The sequence below is a fragment of the Camelus dromedarius genome, chromosome 27, assembly GCF_036321535.1.
Source record: "Camelus dromedarius isolate mCamDro1 chromosome 27, mCamDro1.pat, whole genome shotgun sequence".
In the NCBI taxonomy this organism is placed as follows: Eukaryota; Metazoa; Chordata; class Mammalia; order Artiodactyla; family Camelidae; genus Camelus; species Camelus dromedarius.
The window spans coordinates 6,090,911-6,109,229 of NC_087462.1; the positions used below are offsets into that span (position 1 = coordinate 6,090,911).

The window sequence follows — 18,319 nt, forward strand, 5'->3', positions numbered from 1 at the left end:
TTAAAAGTTAACTTTAACTTTATAACACAAACAGCATAAATGGCAAATAAATATCACTTACCATGAAAAATAATCATCCTTCATATTTATTAGGCGCTAGCATTTACATTTAGTCCTTCCAGTAACCTAGCAGGTAGGTGCCTTTATTATTAACATTTTACAGGGAGAAAACCGAAGCCTGGAGGGGTTAAGTTACCGGCCCACTGGTACAGAGCTAGAGTGGCAGAGCCAGAGTTCGAATCCCGCGAGCTCCACCCGCCTTCCAGATGGGAGATAACTAAAAAAATGAAGACAATGAAAATCCAAGTAGGTAGACAATTCTAGCTGGATCCTGCGCCCGCCTTATTGTGAGGCCTGCGCTGTTTGGAGTTAAAGGGAAAAGAGCGGCTCGTGGAGAGCAGGCTCGCGCTGAGACGACGAAACCCTGCAGACCGAAGGGACTGCTAAGGGGGAACGGGCCGGGTCGACTTAGCCATGCGCCCTCGCCCGATGCCTCGGTCCTCGCCCATGGGCTCCGGGCACCTGCGGGAAGGGCGGGGAATCGCGGCTCCTTCCCCGCCGCGCCCTCTCCGCCCTCTCCCCGCCTCCTTCCCGGGCGTCCCGAAGCTGCCCCCCACCCGACGGCCTCGACCCCACAGGCCGCGCCACCCCAGGGCCGAGGTTCCCCGACGGGGGAAAGGCCCGCAGGTCCGCGACAACGAAAGTTAGGCGGGAGACGCCTCCGGCCGGGCCGTGGCCCCTCGGGCTTCCGGGAAGCTCGGTGCGCGGGTGGCACCACCGTGCCCTGAGCCGCCGCCGCGTCCCGGGCATCCCCAACCCGTGGCGAGAGCAGCGGAGGCTACGCGGGGACCCAGGTGAGCACGGCGGCGGCGGCAGCGGCGGAGAGGGGTGTCCACTGATCCCTGGAGCGGGGGAGCGCAGGGCCTCGAACCTGGGGCGCTTAATCTCCGCGCCTCTGACCACGCGGCTGGGTGCGCCGAGGGCTGCGGTGCTTGGCCGCGCCGCAAAGACCCATGCTGCGGTCGCCGCGCAGGGGTTGCGCAGCTGGGCGACTGCGAGCGTGGGCGGGGGAGTGGGGAGCGGCCCCTCTGCCGTCCCGGCTGCTGGAGGCCTGCGGCCGCGGGGACTTTTATTCTGATACGGCCGGCGCCCGGCTCTGCTTAGTCATGGTGACCTGCGCGCGTTCCGCGCCTCCCCCCGGCGCGCTGCGATGGAGGCGCCCGGGCCTGGGCGACGGAGGCGGAGCCCGAGCGCGGCCATGGCGGGGTGAGTGAGGCGGCCTGGGCCCGGGCTGAGGGCACTGCGGGCGGTGAGCGCCCCTGCGGCGGCGCCCGGGGGTCGGAGAACTGGGCGCCTCGGGCCGGGTCTCTTCGGGGTTCCTGCGACTCCGCGGAGGACCAGGAGGGCGCGGCTCGAATCCTATCCTTTTGTTGGACGGCGCGACTCGCGGGGTGGCCCGGGAGCGACGCAAACCGAGCGAGAGGCCCAGCGACCGCCGCTTGGACGGAGGCCCGGGGACCCCGGGGCGTTGGGGGGCTTGGTCTTCGCCCTGGGGCTGACAGTGGAGAGGCCGCGGCGGGGTCACTTCCTCCCTTCTCCAGGCCTTGGCCGCTCAGGCGGGACATGCGCAATCCCCCACTTACCGCTTCGTTGGGGGAAGTGCCCAATGCCCAGGGGGTACCGTTGACCGATTGGCCAAAGACCAAGAGGCAGGCCCGGGCCTCAGCTGGGGAGAGGCGGCCAAGCGGCGCCCTGGGCCCGGGGAGGAGGGTGCTCTGGCAGACACAGTGGAGTGGGCAGTCAGCCAGCCACAGCTTGCTGACTCCAGCGCAGTGCCAGGCCCCGGACAGGACGTGGGGGAGGTACATGAGAGGGTGGGCACAACCCTGACCTACACAGGGCTACCAGTCCTCTAAAGGCTGGGTCTCAGGGCCAGAGAGACAGGTCATCCCTCAACAAGCAAGCAAAGGAGCTCATTTCAATTCCTGTTGGGTGCTGTGATGGAAATAAAACAGGGAGGAGGTGACTCTGAGCTGAGCCCAGGGAAAGTAAGATGAAGAACCTGGGGAGCCTCTTGCCCCCTTCTCCCTGCAGGATTTTTAAAAACATAACTTACGCTGTGGCACTCCAGACTCCACAGATTTCATGGAAACCCTCCCTTCAGTAGTCATAATCTCTCATTACACTCCTCCCTGATTCTCCAGATTGTCTCATTCTGCCTCTGAGCCTTTGCACTGTTCCTTCTGCCTGGAAACTTAAGTCCTACTCACACCTCCTTCATATGTTCCTCCTTCTTGTCTCAGCTCTAACAGAGGCCTGGACTAACTGATTTAAAGTAACTGCCCCCAAGTCACACCGTCACAATGCTGTTGTCATTTTCTTCATAACACCCATTTCTGCTCAAGTCTTGCTTATTTTACTTATGGCCCTTCCCTCCCCAGTGTCCACTCCAGAGGCAGAGTGTATGTCTGTCTTGCTCACTGCTGTGTCCCCAGTGCCCAGAACTGTGCCTGGCACACAGTAGATGCCCCATAAATGTTGGTGAGGTGAATGAAGGAATGAGCTGGACATGATCTAAGAAGGGAAGGGCCACCAGGCAGCTGAAACAGAATGAGCAAAGGTATGAGGTGGACAGGAGCTGACTGTGAAGGACTTTGCAGGCCATTAAAGAGTTCAGTTTTACTCTTCCTGCCACCGGGAGTTGTGGGGGATTATGAGCAGGGGAGGGACATCATGTGACTTGCGATTTAAGATGGACCCTCGGGCTGGTGAGGCTATGGGGTGGCTGGTGGGCACAAATGGACACTGCTTTGCCTGGGCTTGGGAAGGAAAACTGATCTCGGAGTTGCTTTATTTTAGAAAAGAAGGCCTGGCCCCAGGCCCTGCCCCCAGCCCTATGCTCTCCCTCCTCCAGGCCTCTGAGTGCCAGTGGTGGTGTTGTCCCTTGTCATCTGGAACCCTATGCAGCCGGAACCCAGGCCTAGCGGGGCTGGGGCCCACACTCATTTCCTGCCCCTGAGTTCACAGCGCCCCGAGGGGGCAGGGGACACGGTGATGTACGCCTCCACCGAGTGCAAGGCCGAGGTGACGCCCTCCCAGCATGGCAACCGCACCTTTAGCTACACGCTGGAGGACCACACGAAGCAGGCCTTTGGCATCATGAACGAACTGCGGCTCAGCCAGCAGCTATGTGATGTCACGCTGCAGGTCAAGTATGAGGATGCACCAGCTGCCCAGTTCATGGCCCACAAGGTGGTGCTGGCCTCATCCAGCCCCGTCTTCAAGGCCATGTTCACCAACGGGCTGCGGGAGCAAGGCATGGAGGTGGTGTCCATTGAGGGCATCCACCCCAAGGTCATGGAGCGCCTCATCGAGTTTGCCTACACAGCCTCCATCTCCATGGGTGAGAAGTGCGTGCTCCACGTCATGAATGGCGCCGTCATGTACCAGATCGACAGCGTCGTCCGTGCCTGCAGCGACTTCCTGGTGCAGCAGCTGGACCCCAGCAATGCCATTGGCATTGCCAACTTCGCCGAGCAGATTGGCTGTGCTGAGCTGCACCAGCGTGCCCGGGAGTACATCTACATGCACTTTGGGGAGGTGAGCAAGGGGAGGGGACATGGAGTTAGGACTTGGGAGCAGTATTAGAAGAACCAGGGACAGACGGGTGGCCATCTCCATCTCCCCTTGAGATGTGAAGGGTCAAGGCAGAGAACTGGAGAAAAAGGGGGTTCTGAGTTCCTACTCTACACATCTGGGGCAACTCTGGGAAACAGCTGAGGAAAGAGAGGCCTTCATGGGTCTCTGGGTTCCCTGGTTTCTCTGAGGTTAAAGGTAGGGCCAGGGTGTGGTGAATACGACAGCAATGTGCTGATCAGGGCCTGACATCTAGGCAGCAAATGTTTATTGAACATCCATGACATGCTGCCTGCTGCAAGTATGACCGTCACACGTGTTTTCTTTGGTCCACGCAGTGTTGTCCTTACACTGTTCTTTGTTTCATTTTCGTTTTTAAGCAGAGGAAATGGTGAACAGAAAAAATAAGTGCTTGGTGAGCACTGGCTGTGGGCCAGCCCTTGTTCTAAGTGGTTTCCATCCTTTATATCACTGAATCTTCCCAGCTATCCTAGGAGGAGGTATGCTTTGGAGTGCCTTCCTGGAAATTTTCAGTCTTCCTTCAGTGGCTGGGACCAGCTGGGGTGGACACCCCCCGGGTCTCTGTTTCTCTTCTTCCCTCTACACCACCTTTGGGGTTGACCAGATGCCCCAAGGAGCTCTGGCATTAGTCCTGGGGCCTATAACTTCCAGGAAAGTGGGCCAAGACCAGGGCTCCCCCACTGGCCTGCACAACATTGGTTTGAAGGGATTGCATGGGTTTGGGGGTACCAGAAAGGCGGGGACCTGCTGATGTGGGGTGACTGAAATTATTTACATAGATTGGTGCCTGAGAGGTATTTGCCCAGGGCCCTGTGTATTCTAGGAGGCGTCCTGCTATGTGAAGCTGCTAATATAATCCCCTTTTACAGAGGAAAACTGAGGCATGAGGTGTTCCAGGTCACACAGTTAGAAACTGGGGAACCAAACCCAGCAACTCAGGCTGCTTTCTTGGAGCCTGAACTTTTTTTTCCCTAGAATATTCTGTTGCTATTTCCTTTCTAGTCAGTCTGCTCTTTTTTTTTTTTTTTTTTTTTTTTTTAATGAGGGGGAGGTAATTAGGTTTCTTCATTGATTTCCGCTTGGAGGAGGTACTGGGGATTGAACCCAGGACCTCATGGGTGCCAAGCATGTGCCCTACCACTTGAGCTATACCTTTCCCCCCAAGTCTGCTCTTTTGAAAAAAAAAAAAAAGGGTAACATTCTTATTGTTCAAACACGAAGTGATACAAAAATGTACATGGTACACATTGTGTCTTTTCCTATTAACCTGAGTGCTTAAGTACTACATGCCTGGCATGTAGTATTAACTCATTTAATCCCCACAAACTGTGAGGTTCACACTATTCAAATTCCCTTTTTATACATGAGGAAACAGATTGTCAGACGAAATAGATTGGCCAAGGTCACAGCGCTGCTGAGGGGCTGGCAGGGAGAGGGACTCATAAGTCAGTCCGTCACACGAACGCCTTCTGCAGGTGGCCAAGCAAGAGGAGTTCTTCAACCTGTCCCACTGCCAGCTGGTGACCCTCATCAGTCGGGACGACCTGAATGTGCGCTGCGAGTCCGAGGTCTTCCATGCCTGTATCAACTGGGTCAAGTACGACTGCGAGCAGCGGCGCTTCTACGTGCAGGCGCTGCTGCGGGCTGTGCGCTGCCACTCGCTCACGCCCCACTTCCTGCAGATGCAGCTGCAGAAGTGCGAGATCCTGCAGTCAGACTCCCGCTGCAAGGACTACCTGGCCAAGATCTTCCAGGAGCTCACCCTGCACAAGCCCACGCAGATGATGCCCTGCCGGGCCCCCAAGGTGGGCCGGCTTATCTACACTGCCGGCGGCTACTTCCGCCAGTCACTCAGCTACCTGGAGGCCTACAACCCCAGTGATGGCACCTGGCTCCGGCTGGCGGACCTGCAGGTGCCGCGCAGCGGCCTGGCGGGCTGTGTGGTGGGCGGGCTGCTGTATGCCGTGGGTGGCCGGAACAATTCACCAGACGGCAACACCGACTCCAACGCCCTGGACTGCTACAACCCCATGACCAACCAGTGGTCGCCCTGCGCTTCCATGAGCGTACCACGAAACCGAATCGGGGTCGGCGTCATCGATGGGCACATCTACGCCGTGGGCGGCTCCCACGGCTGCATCCACCACAACAGTGTGGAGAGGTGAGTGGCAGGGCCAGGAGGGGTGGGCTGCCAGGATTCCGACCCTAATGATCCCAAGCCCCTGGGATCGGGGGATCCTGCCTGTTGTTGAGCGCTTTTCCCTGTGCCTTTGCCTTCAGGGAGTGGAAGCCTCAAGGGTGAAGCTAAACTCCTGGGAGATTTATGGTCATGACCTTGGATGATGCATCTGGGCCTGGGAAGCGTTTATAGGGCTATCACAAACACAAATGGCAACTTTGTGCAGATTTGGGAAAAGTTCCATCAGTTTGAAATTGTTGTAATATGTTAATTTTGTTAAAACATGACACCTCCCTGCTATCTGTTCAAAAATTGTGGTAATAAACACACGCATGAGGCCTCTCATGTGGAAGGTGCCCCCTTAGATGTGGTGCTCTTGTGCAGTGCACAGTCTGCACAACTGTGCATGGTGACACTCTGTTTAGAGGCTGAGCATTTGGGGCTTTTGACTCTTGTGTAGCCTAGTCCTCTGCCTTCTTTTCCAGAAGTGTGAGCACAGGTATAGTTCTCACCTGGAACTTGTTAAAACAAACTTCCCAGCCCACCACAGGAGGTGCTGGAGATCTGGCATTGGTGTGTTTGGAGTGAGGCTGGGAAGTGGGAATTTTAAATACGCACCCCAGAGGCTTCTGATATATATGGTCTGTGAACAAGACAATGGGCTATGCGTCACCCTCAGCAGACCACTTTCGAGGGAAAAAAGGGCCCTATGAATTATTCCAGGAGCACAGGCCCGAACTGGAAGTGCCCAGGCCAACTGGGACGTCTGGTCACTGCATCTTCGAGCATCATAGTTTGAGAAGAACCATGCCAGGCTGTAGCCTCATTGTTAGAACTGGGGTTCTGGTGTCTGAGAGGGCTGGATCAGACCCCAACTCAGCTACTTCCTTGTAACCCTGGATCTACCACTTCACCTCTCTGTGCCTCCATCTTGTCATCTGCAAGGGGGGTTAGTAACGAGGACTGCCTTCCCCACCAGGTTGGGTGGGGCCTTGCTGAGATAACACATAACACTCAGTGCAGGGCCTGGCAGAGGTATGATGGAGCCCTTGGGGTCCAAGAGATGTGCATGTGATCTTGAGCAGATGATGGCTGTGAACCTCAGTTTCCTCATCTGGTAAATGGACCTACTGATAACTTTGCACCTTACTGAGTTCTTGTAAGGATTGAAGAGTTCCAGTGCAAAAAGACCTAGCAGAGTGTGGGTGGGGGTAAGTGTTCCAGGCCAGCTCTGGTTGCTGTTGTCATTGTTATTATGCCTTTGCAGATATGAGCCGGAGCGGGATGAGTGGCACTTGGTGGCCCCAATGCTGACTCGAAGGATCGGGGTGGGAGTGGCTGTCCTCAACCGTCTGCTCTACGCGGTTGGTGGCTTCGACGGGACGAACCGCCTCAACTCAGCCGAGTGTTACTACCCAGAGAGAAACGAGTGGCGAATGATCACACCCATGAACACCATCCGAAGTGGGGCAGGTGGGTGGGGAGCAAAGCAGAACACCCTACCACCCCTGGGAGTGAAACTCGCAGCTAGGCCTCCTGTTTCAACCTTGAACCCTGTGGCACACATAGGAGAATGGGATTCTGACAGAGTCCCAGCTCCTCTCTGCCAGTTTTGTTTCTGAAGGGTCCCTAGGGAGAGGGGAGAAGGGGAAGGGGAAGGCTCCCCACCTCTACCCCGGCAAGAAGGTGGTGGCTGGGGCCCCCGAGGCCAGACCCCGGAGTCACCCTCTCTGCATGGTACGGTTTAGGAGTCTGTGTCCTGCACAACTGCATCTATGCTGCGGGGGGCTACGATGGCCAGGACCAGCTGAACAGTGTGGAACGCTATGACGTGGAGACAGAAATGTGGACTTTCGTAGCCCCTATGAAGCATCGGCGAAGTGCCCTGGGAATTACTGTGCACCAGGGAAAAATCTACGTGCTCGGTGAGGCCCTGGGGGTGGGGGCCTGGGTGGAGAAGCCTGCCTAGCCCTACCGTTTCAGGACAGGCGCAGATCCTGGTAGGAAGGCTTCTTGTGGTTTCCTCCTCTGCTTTCTCCCCCTGCCCTCGGAGGGCGTGACCAGCCCTTCTGCTCTCCCCGCAGGAGGCTATGATGGTCACACATTCTTGGACAGCGTGGAGAGTTACGACCCAGACACAGACACCTGGAATGAGGTGACCCGCATGACATCTGGCCGGAGCGGGGTCGGCGTCGCCGTCACCATGGAACCCTGCCGGAAGCAGATCGACCAGCAGAACTGTACCTGCTGAGCCACTTTTGTTTCTTGGGTGAAAAAAAAAAAAGAAATCCGATCAAGAATATTGTCACTTTTGTACAAAAACAGGGACAAAAGAAAAGGCTACCGAGCAAATGCTTGTTCTCCAGGATGGGAGGCTAGGATGCCTCAGTGTTAAAATGACAACTCGAAAGAAAAGGAGGCCAGAGTTGGGAACCCATGAGCCCTTCAGAGTAGTCCCAGGAATGTCCAAGAGGGCCTGCCTGGGAGGTGGGTGCGGGAAGGGGGACTCCTGGGAGAGAAGCCCCCGCACCTGCTACCCTGAGGCTAGGCCTGGGTCCCACACCAGCAACCACCACCTCCCTTTGGGATGAAAGCAGGAGCTGAGAACAGGCTGGTTTTTGTTCCCTGCCTCTTTGTGATTGGTTCCTGGAGGCCTGGGAAGGAGCCAACTGAGGCCTCAGGGGCTGAAGCCCCTCCAGAGGTGTGGACCCGGGGATGGGCCTGTACATAGAAACCACTCGCTATCGCTGCCCTGGACAGTCACTTTGTTGATAAGTAACCCTGTAACTTTCCAATGAAAATAAAGAACAAACTAACTAGCGTCTTCCACCCGGGCTCTCAGCTGGAGGTGTTGAACTGCCGCCCAGGACAGAAAGGACTCTTCTCCTGAAATGCACCCAAGTCGTGGATTGAGGGCTTGTATTTGAAACCAGTTTGTTATCTCTGCCCATTGAATCTTAATAAGTAGGGCATCTTTCTCCCCACAGGCAAGCCACAAAAGATTCGCTTTGTCCATCACTTTCAGCTGCTTTGAAGACAATGCCCTAACTCCTCGAAGCATCTCCCAGGGCTCCCTGAAGTTAATTTCACACGTGCATGGTTTATATTTTCACAGTATAAACTGTGAAATAGGTGCCTTAAAATATAAATTTTAAGGCAAACCATCCCCAGCATGCCTTCCAAATTTGGTGGAAGTCTATCTGGTCATCTTTATTCACTTCAGTAACATAGACTGAGCCTTTTATTTTATTTAGGTGCCTGGATATTAAAAGGACAAAGGAGTTCTTGAGAATTTTCTTAGGCAAAGGACTCAATAGCCTGATTCCTTCTGAACAATTTGTGTGAAGGCGGTACGTGGCCTGGATCTTTTCGTCTGCCAGTCAACCCTGTTGATACTGGGGGAGTGGAGAAAAGAGTGAAGAATGGTCTCAACTGTGGGGGATTTCACAGGTTCTTCCAAATAGCTTAGAAAGGAAACATTGTATTCCTTCCCTGCCAGGGAAAACCCATCTCTGCAGCTTCACTCAGTTCACCTGAAGGCTGTCTTCACTGTGCCCAGTTCTCTGGTCCTCACCCTAAAGTTTTTATGGAACAAGAAATCGATGCCGGCTGCATTGAATGGCTGGGAGAGGACTTGGAATTGTAAAGATAGCTAGATAGCCTTTCAGAATTTGCAGTGTTCTACATGTTATTTGGTCTTCAACAGCGCTGTGAGCTAGGAACGGCAAGCTTAAATTTTTTTACAGATGAGAAGGAGAGGTTCAGAGAAGTGACTTGCCCAAGGTCACATGACCACTAATTGGTGGCGTGCAAATCTGCCCTGTGGAGTACACCAAAGCAGCCCCTCTCAGCCACGACACACTCCACCTCTGTTTGTGAGAAGGGATACTAAAGAGGTCCCGTGGGGTCAGTGTGTATAGCCAGAAAGAATGATCTAATCTAGAGTAGGGATTTACACATAATGCGGTTGCCAAAAGCCATACAACCTGCCCCAGAGTGGTGTTTCCTTTCAAAGAGATTAGAGCCCTGGTCTTGATATTAGGTTTAGCTGATTCAGTAAAGCAGTTTGGACATCAACATTCAGGTAAACAGTTTCTACAGAAATGGTACTTGGACACCTAGTGGGCACTTGGCCCTGTGTGAGCTGCTAGACCAACAAAAGTGAGTTATTTACGTTCACTTTCTAGCTCTGAAAAAAAACAACTTTATTTTAGGACTTACTCTGCTAGGCAGTGGGGCTCCAGCAGTGTTCAAGCCTCAAATGATCCCTGCCCTCATGGAAACTACAACCTGGCAGGGGAGTATGATGACCAACTCGTCCCAGTTTGCCTGGGACTTTTCCAGTTTGAAGACTGAAAGGCTGGTATCCCAGGAACCACTCAGTCCCAGTAAACTAGGACCATTGGTCACTCTTCAGATAAGCCAGATGCTGAAGCAATAATACCACTGTGCTGACAGGCAGATGATGGTCACGATTAAATCTGCATTTGATGGCTCTGGGAGCCAAGTGGAAATGGTGTGGCTGGGGATAGGAGTGCCCTGGGGAAACCTAGATAAACAGCTGTTGCAGTAGCCAGGTAAGAGAGGAAGGCAGTTTGGAAAAGGCAAATGGCTGTAGGAGTGAAGTAGAATCCACAGGTGAAGAGATTAATTAGATATGGAGAGTGAAGAATTAGGAATGATCCAGGGTAGTTTCAAAGATTAAACAGCCAAGCATAGGGACCCTTGGAGGAATCTGCTATTATAGAAGGGAAGTGACGAAGGTTTGGAGTGTGTTAGGTTTGAAGACTCAAGATACAATTGTTTTTGGAAAGTACAGATTTTCCAAGCCCTTAGTCTTTAATGCTTCCAATAAATCATTCTTGAATGGCTGTTCTGTGCCAGGCATGAAGCGAGGTGTTCAGACACAGTGAGGGGCAAGCCTGACACCATCCCTTTCTCATAGAGCTGGAGTTAATAAAATAATCACACCAAGCTGATGTAATTAAGTTCCAAGCTAAACTTTCTGAAGGACAGGAGTTTGACCTAGGTCAGAAGCCCTGAGAAAGCACTCCTGAGGAGGTGGTTTTCTCACAGAAATCCAAAGGCACTGATAAGTGTAAATTAGGTGAGGGAAGAAGGGGCAAGATTCTGGACAGAGGAAGCCTCACATGCAAAAGTCCTGTGGCACTGAGAAGCAAGTCTAGATGAAGCTCTGAGAGGGTGTCAGAAGAGAGAGGCTAAACAAAGAGATGGTCAGGAGACCAGACCATGCAAGCCCTGTGGGCCACACTCTTCACTTGTTAAATGCCTACAATCTCTCTTCTTTTCCTTCCCTAAATGCTATCTTTAAAAAGAGTTAGAACATTATAGATAAAGCTGAAATCTTACTATCTCTCCATTCTATTCCCTCTAAATCTTAATTTAAAAAATAATCTTCAGTATTCTATGTTCTATGTAGTTCCTTACAGAAGTGGCAACATGTTGCCTGTAGCATTCTGCAACCTACTTTTCCTCCCGCAGGAAGATCTAGCTATCTGTGATGTCACATTCTTTCACCAGCTACCGGATGTTCTGTTTTATCTCGTGCACTATTGACAGACGTTGGGTTGTTTCCAGTTTCTCAGAATTACAGATAAGGCTGCAACACCTACTCTTAATTGTGTCTCCTTGGGCACAAGTGTGTATATTTCCCCACATGGATGTTAAGCGGTGGAACTCACTAGATCCAGGGTAAGCAGTTTCCCTAGATGCTGCCAGATCACCCTCCCAAGTAGTTGCAACAAATCATATTCCTGCTGTTTGTAGATGTTCTTTATAAAAATACACACGATCAAGTTGATCACTCTTTTTCTTGATGGTTCTTCCCTTTCCAGTCATATTTAAGACGGACTTTGGTTCTTGTCATTTTCTGCAGCTTCCTACCCATGTGTTAAGTTATGGTCTCCTGCTTCTGCCTATGTTAGCCAGAGTTAGTTTTTGTTGATTCTGTTAGAACCAAGAATGCTAATAGACACATCAAGACATTTAAAATATATATATTTTTTTTAAAATAGAAGTTTTGATTTTGCACTGTTTTAAAAATCCATCTGGAATTTGTCGGTATGTATGGTATAAAGTAGGAATTTAATATTTTATATGGATAGCCCAATGCTCCCCAACCATTTACTTTTCAAACCATTTCTTGGCTCATGCATTCTTTTTTTTTTTTTTTAACATTTTTTATTGATTTATAATCATTTTACAATGTTGTGTCAAATTCCAGTGTTCAGCACAATTTTTCAGTTATTCATGGACATATACACACTCATTGTCACATTTTTTTCTCTGTGAGTTATAACATTTTGTGTATATTTCCCTGTGCTATACAGTGTAGTCTATTCTACAATTTTGAAATCCCAGTCTATCCCTTCCCACCCTCCACCCCCCTGGTAACCACAAGTCTGTATTCTCTGTCTGTGAGTCTATTTCTGTCCTTTATTTATGCTTTGTTTTTGTTTGTTTGTTTGTTTTTGTTTTTGTTTTTTAGATTCCACATATGAGCGATCTCATATGGTATTTTTCTTTCTCTTTCTGGCTTACTTCACTTAGAATGACATTCTCCAGGAGCATCCATGTTGCTGCAAATGGCATTATGTTGTCGGTTTTTATGGCTGAGTAGTATTCCATTGTATAAATATACCACATCTTCTTTATCCAGTCACCTGTTGATGGACATTTAGGCTGTTTTCCATGTTTTGGCTATTGTAAATAGTGCTGCTATGAACATTGGGGTGCAGGTGTCATCCTGAAGTAGATTTCCTTCTGGATACAAGCCCAGGAGTGGGATTCCTGGGTCATACGGTAAGTCTATTCCTAGTCTTTTGAGGAATCTCCACACTGTTTTCCATAGTGGCTGCACCAAACTGCATTCCCACCAGCAGTGTAGGAGGGTTCCCCTTTCTCCACAGCCTCTCCAGCATTTGTCATTTGTGGATTTTTGAATGACGGCCATTCTGAATGGTGTGAGGTTACCTCATTGTAGTTTTGATTTGCATTTCTCTGATAATTAGTGATATGGAGCATTTTTTCATGTGCTTTTTGATCATTTGTATGTCTTCCTTGGAGAATTGCTTGTTTAGGTCTTCTGCCCATTTTTGGATTGGGTTGTTTATTTTTTTCTTATTGAGTCGTATGAGCTGCTTATATATTCTGGAGATCAAGCCTTTGTCGGTTTCACTTGCAAAAATTTTCTCCCATTCCGTAGGTTTTCTTCTTGTTTTATTTCTGGTTTCCTTTGCTGTGCAGAAGCTCGTAAGTTTCATTAGGTCCCATTTGTTTATTCTTGCTTTTATTTCTTCTAGGAGAAAATTTTTGAAATGTATGTCAGATAATGTTTTGCCTATGTTTTCCTCTAGGAGGTTTATTGTATCTTGTCTTATGTTTAAGTCTTTAATCCATTTTGAGTTGATTTTTGTATATGGTGTAAGGGAGTGTTCTAGCTTCATTGTTTTACATGCTGCTGTCCGGTTTTCCCAACACCATTTGCTGAAGAGACTGTCTTTATTCCAATGTATATTCTTGCCTCCTTTGTCGAAGATGAGTTGACCAAAAGTTTGTGGGTTCATTTCTGGGCTCTCTATTCTGTTCCATTGGTCTATATGTCTGTTTTGGTACCAATACCATGCTGTCTTGATGACTGTAGCTCTATAGTATTGTCTGAAGTCTGGGAGAGTTATTCCTCCAGCCTCTTTCTTTCTCTTCAGTAATGCTTTGGCAATTCTAGGTCTTTGATGGTTCCATATGAATTTTATTATGATTTTTTCTAGTTCTGTGAAATGTGTCCTGGGTAATTGGATAGGGATTGCATTAAATCTGTAGATTGCCTTGGGCAGTGTGACCATTTTAACAATATTGATTCTTCCAATCCAAGAGCATGGAATATCTTTCCATTTTTTAAAGTCTTCTTTAATTTCCTTCATCAATGGTTTATAGTTTTCTGTGTATAATTCTTTCACCTCCTTGGTTAGATTTATTCCCAGATATTTTATTACTTTGGGTGCTATTTTAAAGGGGATTGTTTCTTTACTTTCTTCTTCTGTTGATTTATCGCTAATTCATTCTTTACCCATTGTTTTGAGATGCTTTCCCATTCATACAAAATTCCCATTTGTGCATGGACACTCTTCTGTTTTGACTTTTTACTGTTTCATTGACCTAAATATCCATGTTTGCATCAATTTCATCGTTTTAATTATTATAGTTTTATTTTTTATTGTTTACTATTATTTTAAGTGTTATTTTATTTTATTTTTTGTTTCTTTTTTTTGGGGGGGAGGTAATTAGGTTTATTTATTATTATTATTTGGAGGGACTGGGGATTGAACCCAGGACCTTATGCATGCTAGGCACACACTCTACCTCTGAGCTATAGTCTCCCCCACCTTTTTTTTCTTACTACAGTTTTATAACATCTTAATAGCAGATAGAACAAGTTTCTCCCCCCTCTTTTTCTTTTTTCTTGTTTTTTGAAAAAAAGTCTGAGTTATTATTGCATATTTACTCCTTCCTGTAAAGGATGAAATTCCAAGAAAAATCAGAATTTTGATTCAGTTGCATTAAAATTATCCAGTTGGGGAGAAAAACATTTTTAGATTTTTGTCTCTTTGTTCATGAACTTGATACATATGTCAATTTAATGAAGATATTGCTGTACTCAGGAAAGCTTTATAAGTTCTCCACAAAGGACTTGCAGTGGGTTTTGTAGGAGTTTTATAAGTCTTGTTGCTATTGTCAGTGAGATATTTAGTCACTGATCCTTTTAAATTGGTATTTCTGGTATCCAGGAAAGTTGTTGATACCGATATATTGCTCTTCCACCAGCCTCTTTGTAAGTATCTTTTTTTCAAACAGATAGTCAAATCACCTGCAAGTAATGATAGTGTAATGGCATCTTTCCACCACTCATTAGTTCCCCACTCCTTTTTCTTGTCCCACAGCATTAGCTAAGGCCTTCTGTACAATGTTAACTAGTAGCAGCAACAGTGGGCGTCGTTGTCTTATTTCTAACTATAAGGTGACTGCTTCTGATGTTCCACCACTGAATTTGATGTTTGCCAGAAGATTTTCTGTAATCTATGCCTTGAGTGTTGCTGGGAAACTTATCAAGTTCAGAAAGCTCCCTCCTATACCTAGTTTGCTATATCTAGAGAGAGAGAGAGAGAGAGAGAGAGATAAAATTATAAATGGATGTTGAATTTTCCAGAGGTCTCTCTTTTCAGTCGGTGGGTGCCAAGAAATTGTATTTCTAACAAGTTCCCAGTTGATACTGATGCTGCTTGTCCAGGGACCACATTTCAAGACACGAACAAGAACAAATGGGTTAAAGGCAAATTCTGAGACATGACGTTTAAGGAGTAGATGGGAGTAAGAGGAGCTCCAGTAGAAACATAACAGAAGCAGAAAATTATGAGAAAAACTAAGAAAAGTATAGTGTCACAGAAGCCAAGTGGTGAAAACTTTGAGCACAAAAAGTTTTAAAGAATCACACTATTAAATACAAAAAAGTTCAAAAAAATACAGAGAGATTCAGAAAGATAGAGACCTTCAAATGCTCTTTGGATTTAGCAATTGGAAAATAACCTTACTGAGAACCATTTCAGTAGCACTGTGAGGGTAAAGGAATAGACTATGTCTAGAAATGTTTACTGAGTGCCTCATTAGAATAGGCACTGTTGCCAAGGAGACAACACTGAATCAGTGAAGGATGCCGAGAATGAGAACATCTCTTTTGAGACATTTTCGTGAGAAGAGGCAGAGAATGTACACATGATCGCTAGAGAGGAACAAAGGGTTCAGGGAGGACTTGAGGTTTTACTTTGAAGATTCAGAAGACAAAGCATGTTTATAGACTGAGGGGAAGTTCCAGTATAGAAAGAGAAAAGATGAAGGTAAAAGACAGGATGGACTTATAGTGATGATGAGGGAGTAACTTCCTGTTAACAGGACAGTATCTAAGGTAAATTTCAGCTCTGTAAAGGGCACTGTAATTCTAGATGCTAGAGCATCTTGCTTTCAATTCAATGAATATCTTCTCCCTTGGGAGTGTATTCTGGTTTTTGTTTGTTTGGTTTTTGATCGGGAGAAGGAAGAACTTATTACTTGCAGCAAGTAGGGAGAACACTTGGGATCCTGGTTTTAAAATATAAATGTTAGTAGGAATGTATAGTATTGCAGAAGATAGAATTTAAGGAAATTAAATTTTAAAAATACCATACAGGAAACAGACTACGTTTGAGATCCATATCTGTCACATACTAGGTGTAAATCCTCTCTGTGCCTCATTTTCCTCCTCTGTAAAATGGGTAATAGTAACAGTACCTAGCACCTGGCACACAGTAAGAATACAATAAATGTAGTATTATTGACTAGGAACAAGGTTAGTACTTGAAACCTGAAATGCTAATATTAATCTGAATTTTTAAGGTTGTTAAAGTTAGAATGATAATGATAACCTAAGAGCACTATACCTGCATTACTTAAAGATTCCTCACTCCTCACTGGCTCTCATTAACTGTGAAAAATCAGTGCTTCCACCAACCCATCTGTCTTATTTTATGATGGTTTTGTAGCTTCCCAAGACCCTCAGGGCTGATACAGGAAGTGTAGTCTAAAAGGAGGGCAGCACCCTCTTGTGGGCCTCTGGGTGAAAAAAGGAACTATTTCCAGAGAAGGAAAGAAAAAGAGCAAGATTGGAGGGGCCCCAGGGTGTAGAATGCCCTGATCTTGGCTTGTTCCTATTTCTTTTTTAATTAGCATTCTTCAAAACTTCTGGGGAAGTTACATTTTTCATAAATAAAAAAACAACTTCAGATCTGTCCAGGAAGCTCCCTGTTTAAAAGGCATTTGACGTAGAAAACAATCTAATGGTTCTCAAAGGGGAAAGGTGGTGGGAGGGATAAAATAGGAGTTTGAGATTAACAGATACATACTACTGCATATAAAATAGATAAACAACAAGGTACTGTTAAACAACAAATATCTACTGTGTAGCCCAGGGAACTCTAGTCAATATCTTGTAATAACCCACAATGGAAAAGAATCTGAAAAAGAGTATGTATATATATAGTTGAATCACTTTGCTTTACACCAGAAACACAACACTGTAAATCAGCTATACTTCAATAAACTTTTCTTTAAGTAAAGGACTCAAGCACCTACTGTATAACACAGGGAACTATATTCAATTTCTTGTAATAACATATAATGGAAAAGAATCTGAAAAAAGTATGTATATGTGTAACTGAATCACTTTGCTGTACACAAGAAACTAACATTATAAATCAACTTCAAAGAAAGAAAGAAAGAAAGAAAGAAAGAAAGAAAGAAAGAAAGAAAGAAAGAAAGAAAGAAAGGAAGGAAGGAAGGAAGGAAGGAAGGATCGCTCCTGTGAGCCCCAGCACCAGATCCACACCTCAGGGTTGTAACTTTGATTTTGTGACACTGCATTTTAAACTGGACACCCAGGAACACTTTTTAGACTACGTATCTCAGGATCCTCTGGGATATATCAGCTGATTTAGGTAACTTTTGTGGGAAATTTGAAACCGAGCAACCTGATGCTGACGTCAGCTGGCCTCTTTGCCTTCCCTTGCTCTCAGCTTCAGGGTCAGGAAAGATTAATATCATTAGCCAAGGAGCTGGTGTCTCTTAAGTCTCAGCTGTCACAGGTGGATTCTTTTTCATTTCTAGCCCATGTCTTCCCCTTACAGATCGTATTTCACCCTCCCTGACCATCTTTCAGTTCCTCTAAGGATTCACCAGTGAGGAGAGGAGGCAGGGACAACAAATATTTCAGTGCCTACCATCTTCCAGGCACTGTGTATTTACAACTGGAAGCAGAAGACATGGTTTCTGCCCTCCTGTAGCCCATAGTCAACAGGGTAGGTGGACAGAAATGTTCATTAATGTACACTCAGAAACTCTGAGAAGTTCTCTAGGAAAAAGTAGTTTGCAGAAGTCATCAACAATGTATGTTTGGCCTTGTATTCATAATTATTCTATTCTTCATCTTGTTCACCATTTACCAGCACACAAAAGGAGCCTCACCCATATTTGAATGTTGAGTAGATGAATTCTTGGTCACAATGGATATATGATAAACATTTGTGGGATTGAATGGAATTGGCCAGGTCTTCTAGATGCTTCTCCAAGGGTGTGGATTTTGCTAGCTCTGTGCAAGAGTAGAGCTTCTCTGGCTGTTAGGATTTTAGTTCAACCCAAGAAGCCCTTTTGACTTCACTTTAACTGGTACCATCAGATTTCTTGGAACTTCATGAAACAGAGTAACCCCTCTTTCAGGTAACAACCTGCACATATCCACTCGCTTAATAAGCACCTGCTAATGATGTCAGGAATTGTGAGAAGCATTTGATAAATATTTTAAGGCAGTTTTAAATTTGTCTTGTGGCTCCCATTTTAGGAGAAACAGCCCTAGTTCCTTAAATGATTTCTCATGTGACGTGG

General features: G+C 47.4%; 1 protein-coding gene across 2 annotated transcripts; it reads left to right on the forward strand.

Moving 5' to 3' along the window:
* Positions 1 to 163: 163 nt before the first annotated feature.
* Positions 164 to 8,665, forward strand: KEAP1 (kelch like ECH associated protein 1). Of its 2 annotated transcripts, none has more exons than XM_031437272.2 (6): positions 164 to 854; positions 2,915 to 3,600; positions 5,133 to 5,818; positions 7,104 to 7,309; positions 7,585 to 7,761; positions 7,921 to 8,665. In XM_031437272.2, the coding sequence occupies exons 2-6, from the start codon at positions 2,962 to 2,964 to the stop codon at positions 8,085 to 8,087; spliced, it is 1,875 nt and encodes a 624-aa protein (XP_031293132.1). In that variant the 5' UTR covers positions 164 to 854; positions 2,915 to 2,961; the 3' UTR covers positions 8,088 to 8,665. The 2 variants fall into 2 exon arrangements, with proteins under 2 accessions (XP_031293132.1, XP_031293131.1); XM_031437271.2 differs by lacking the exon at positions 164 to 854 and adding an exon at positions 962 to 1,266.
* Positions 8,666 to 18,319: the final 9,654 nt, after the last annotated feature.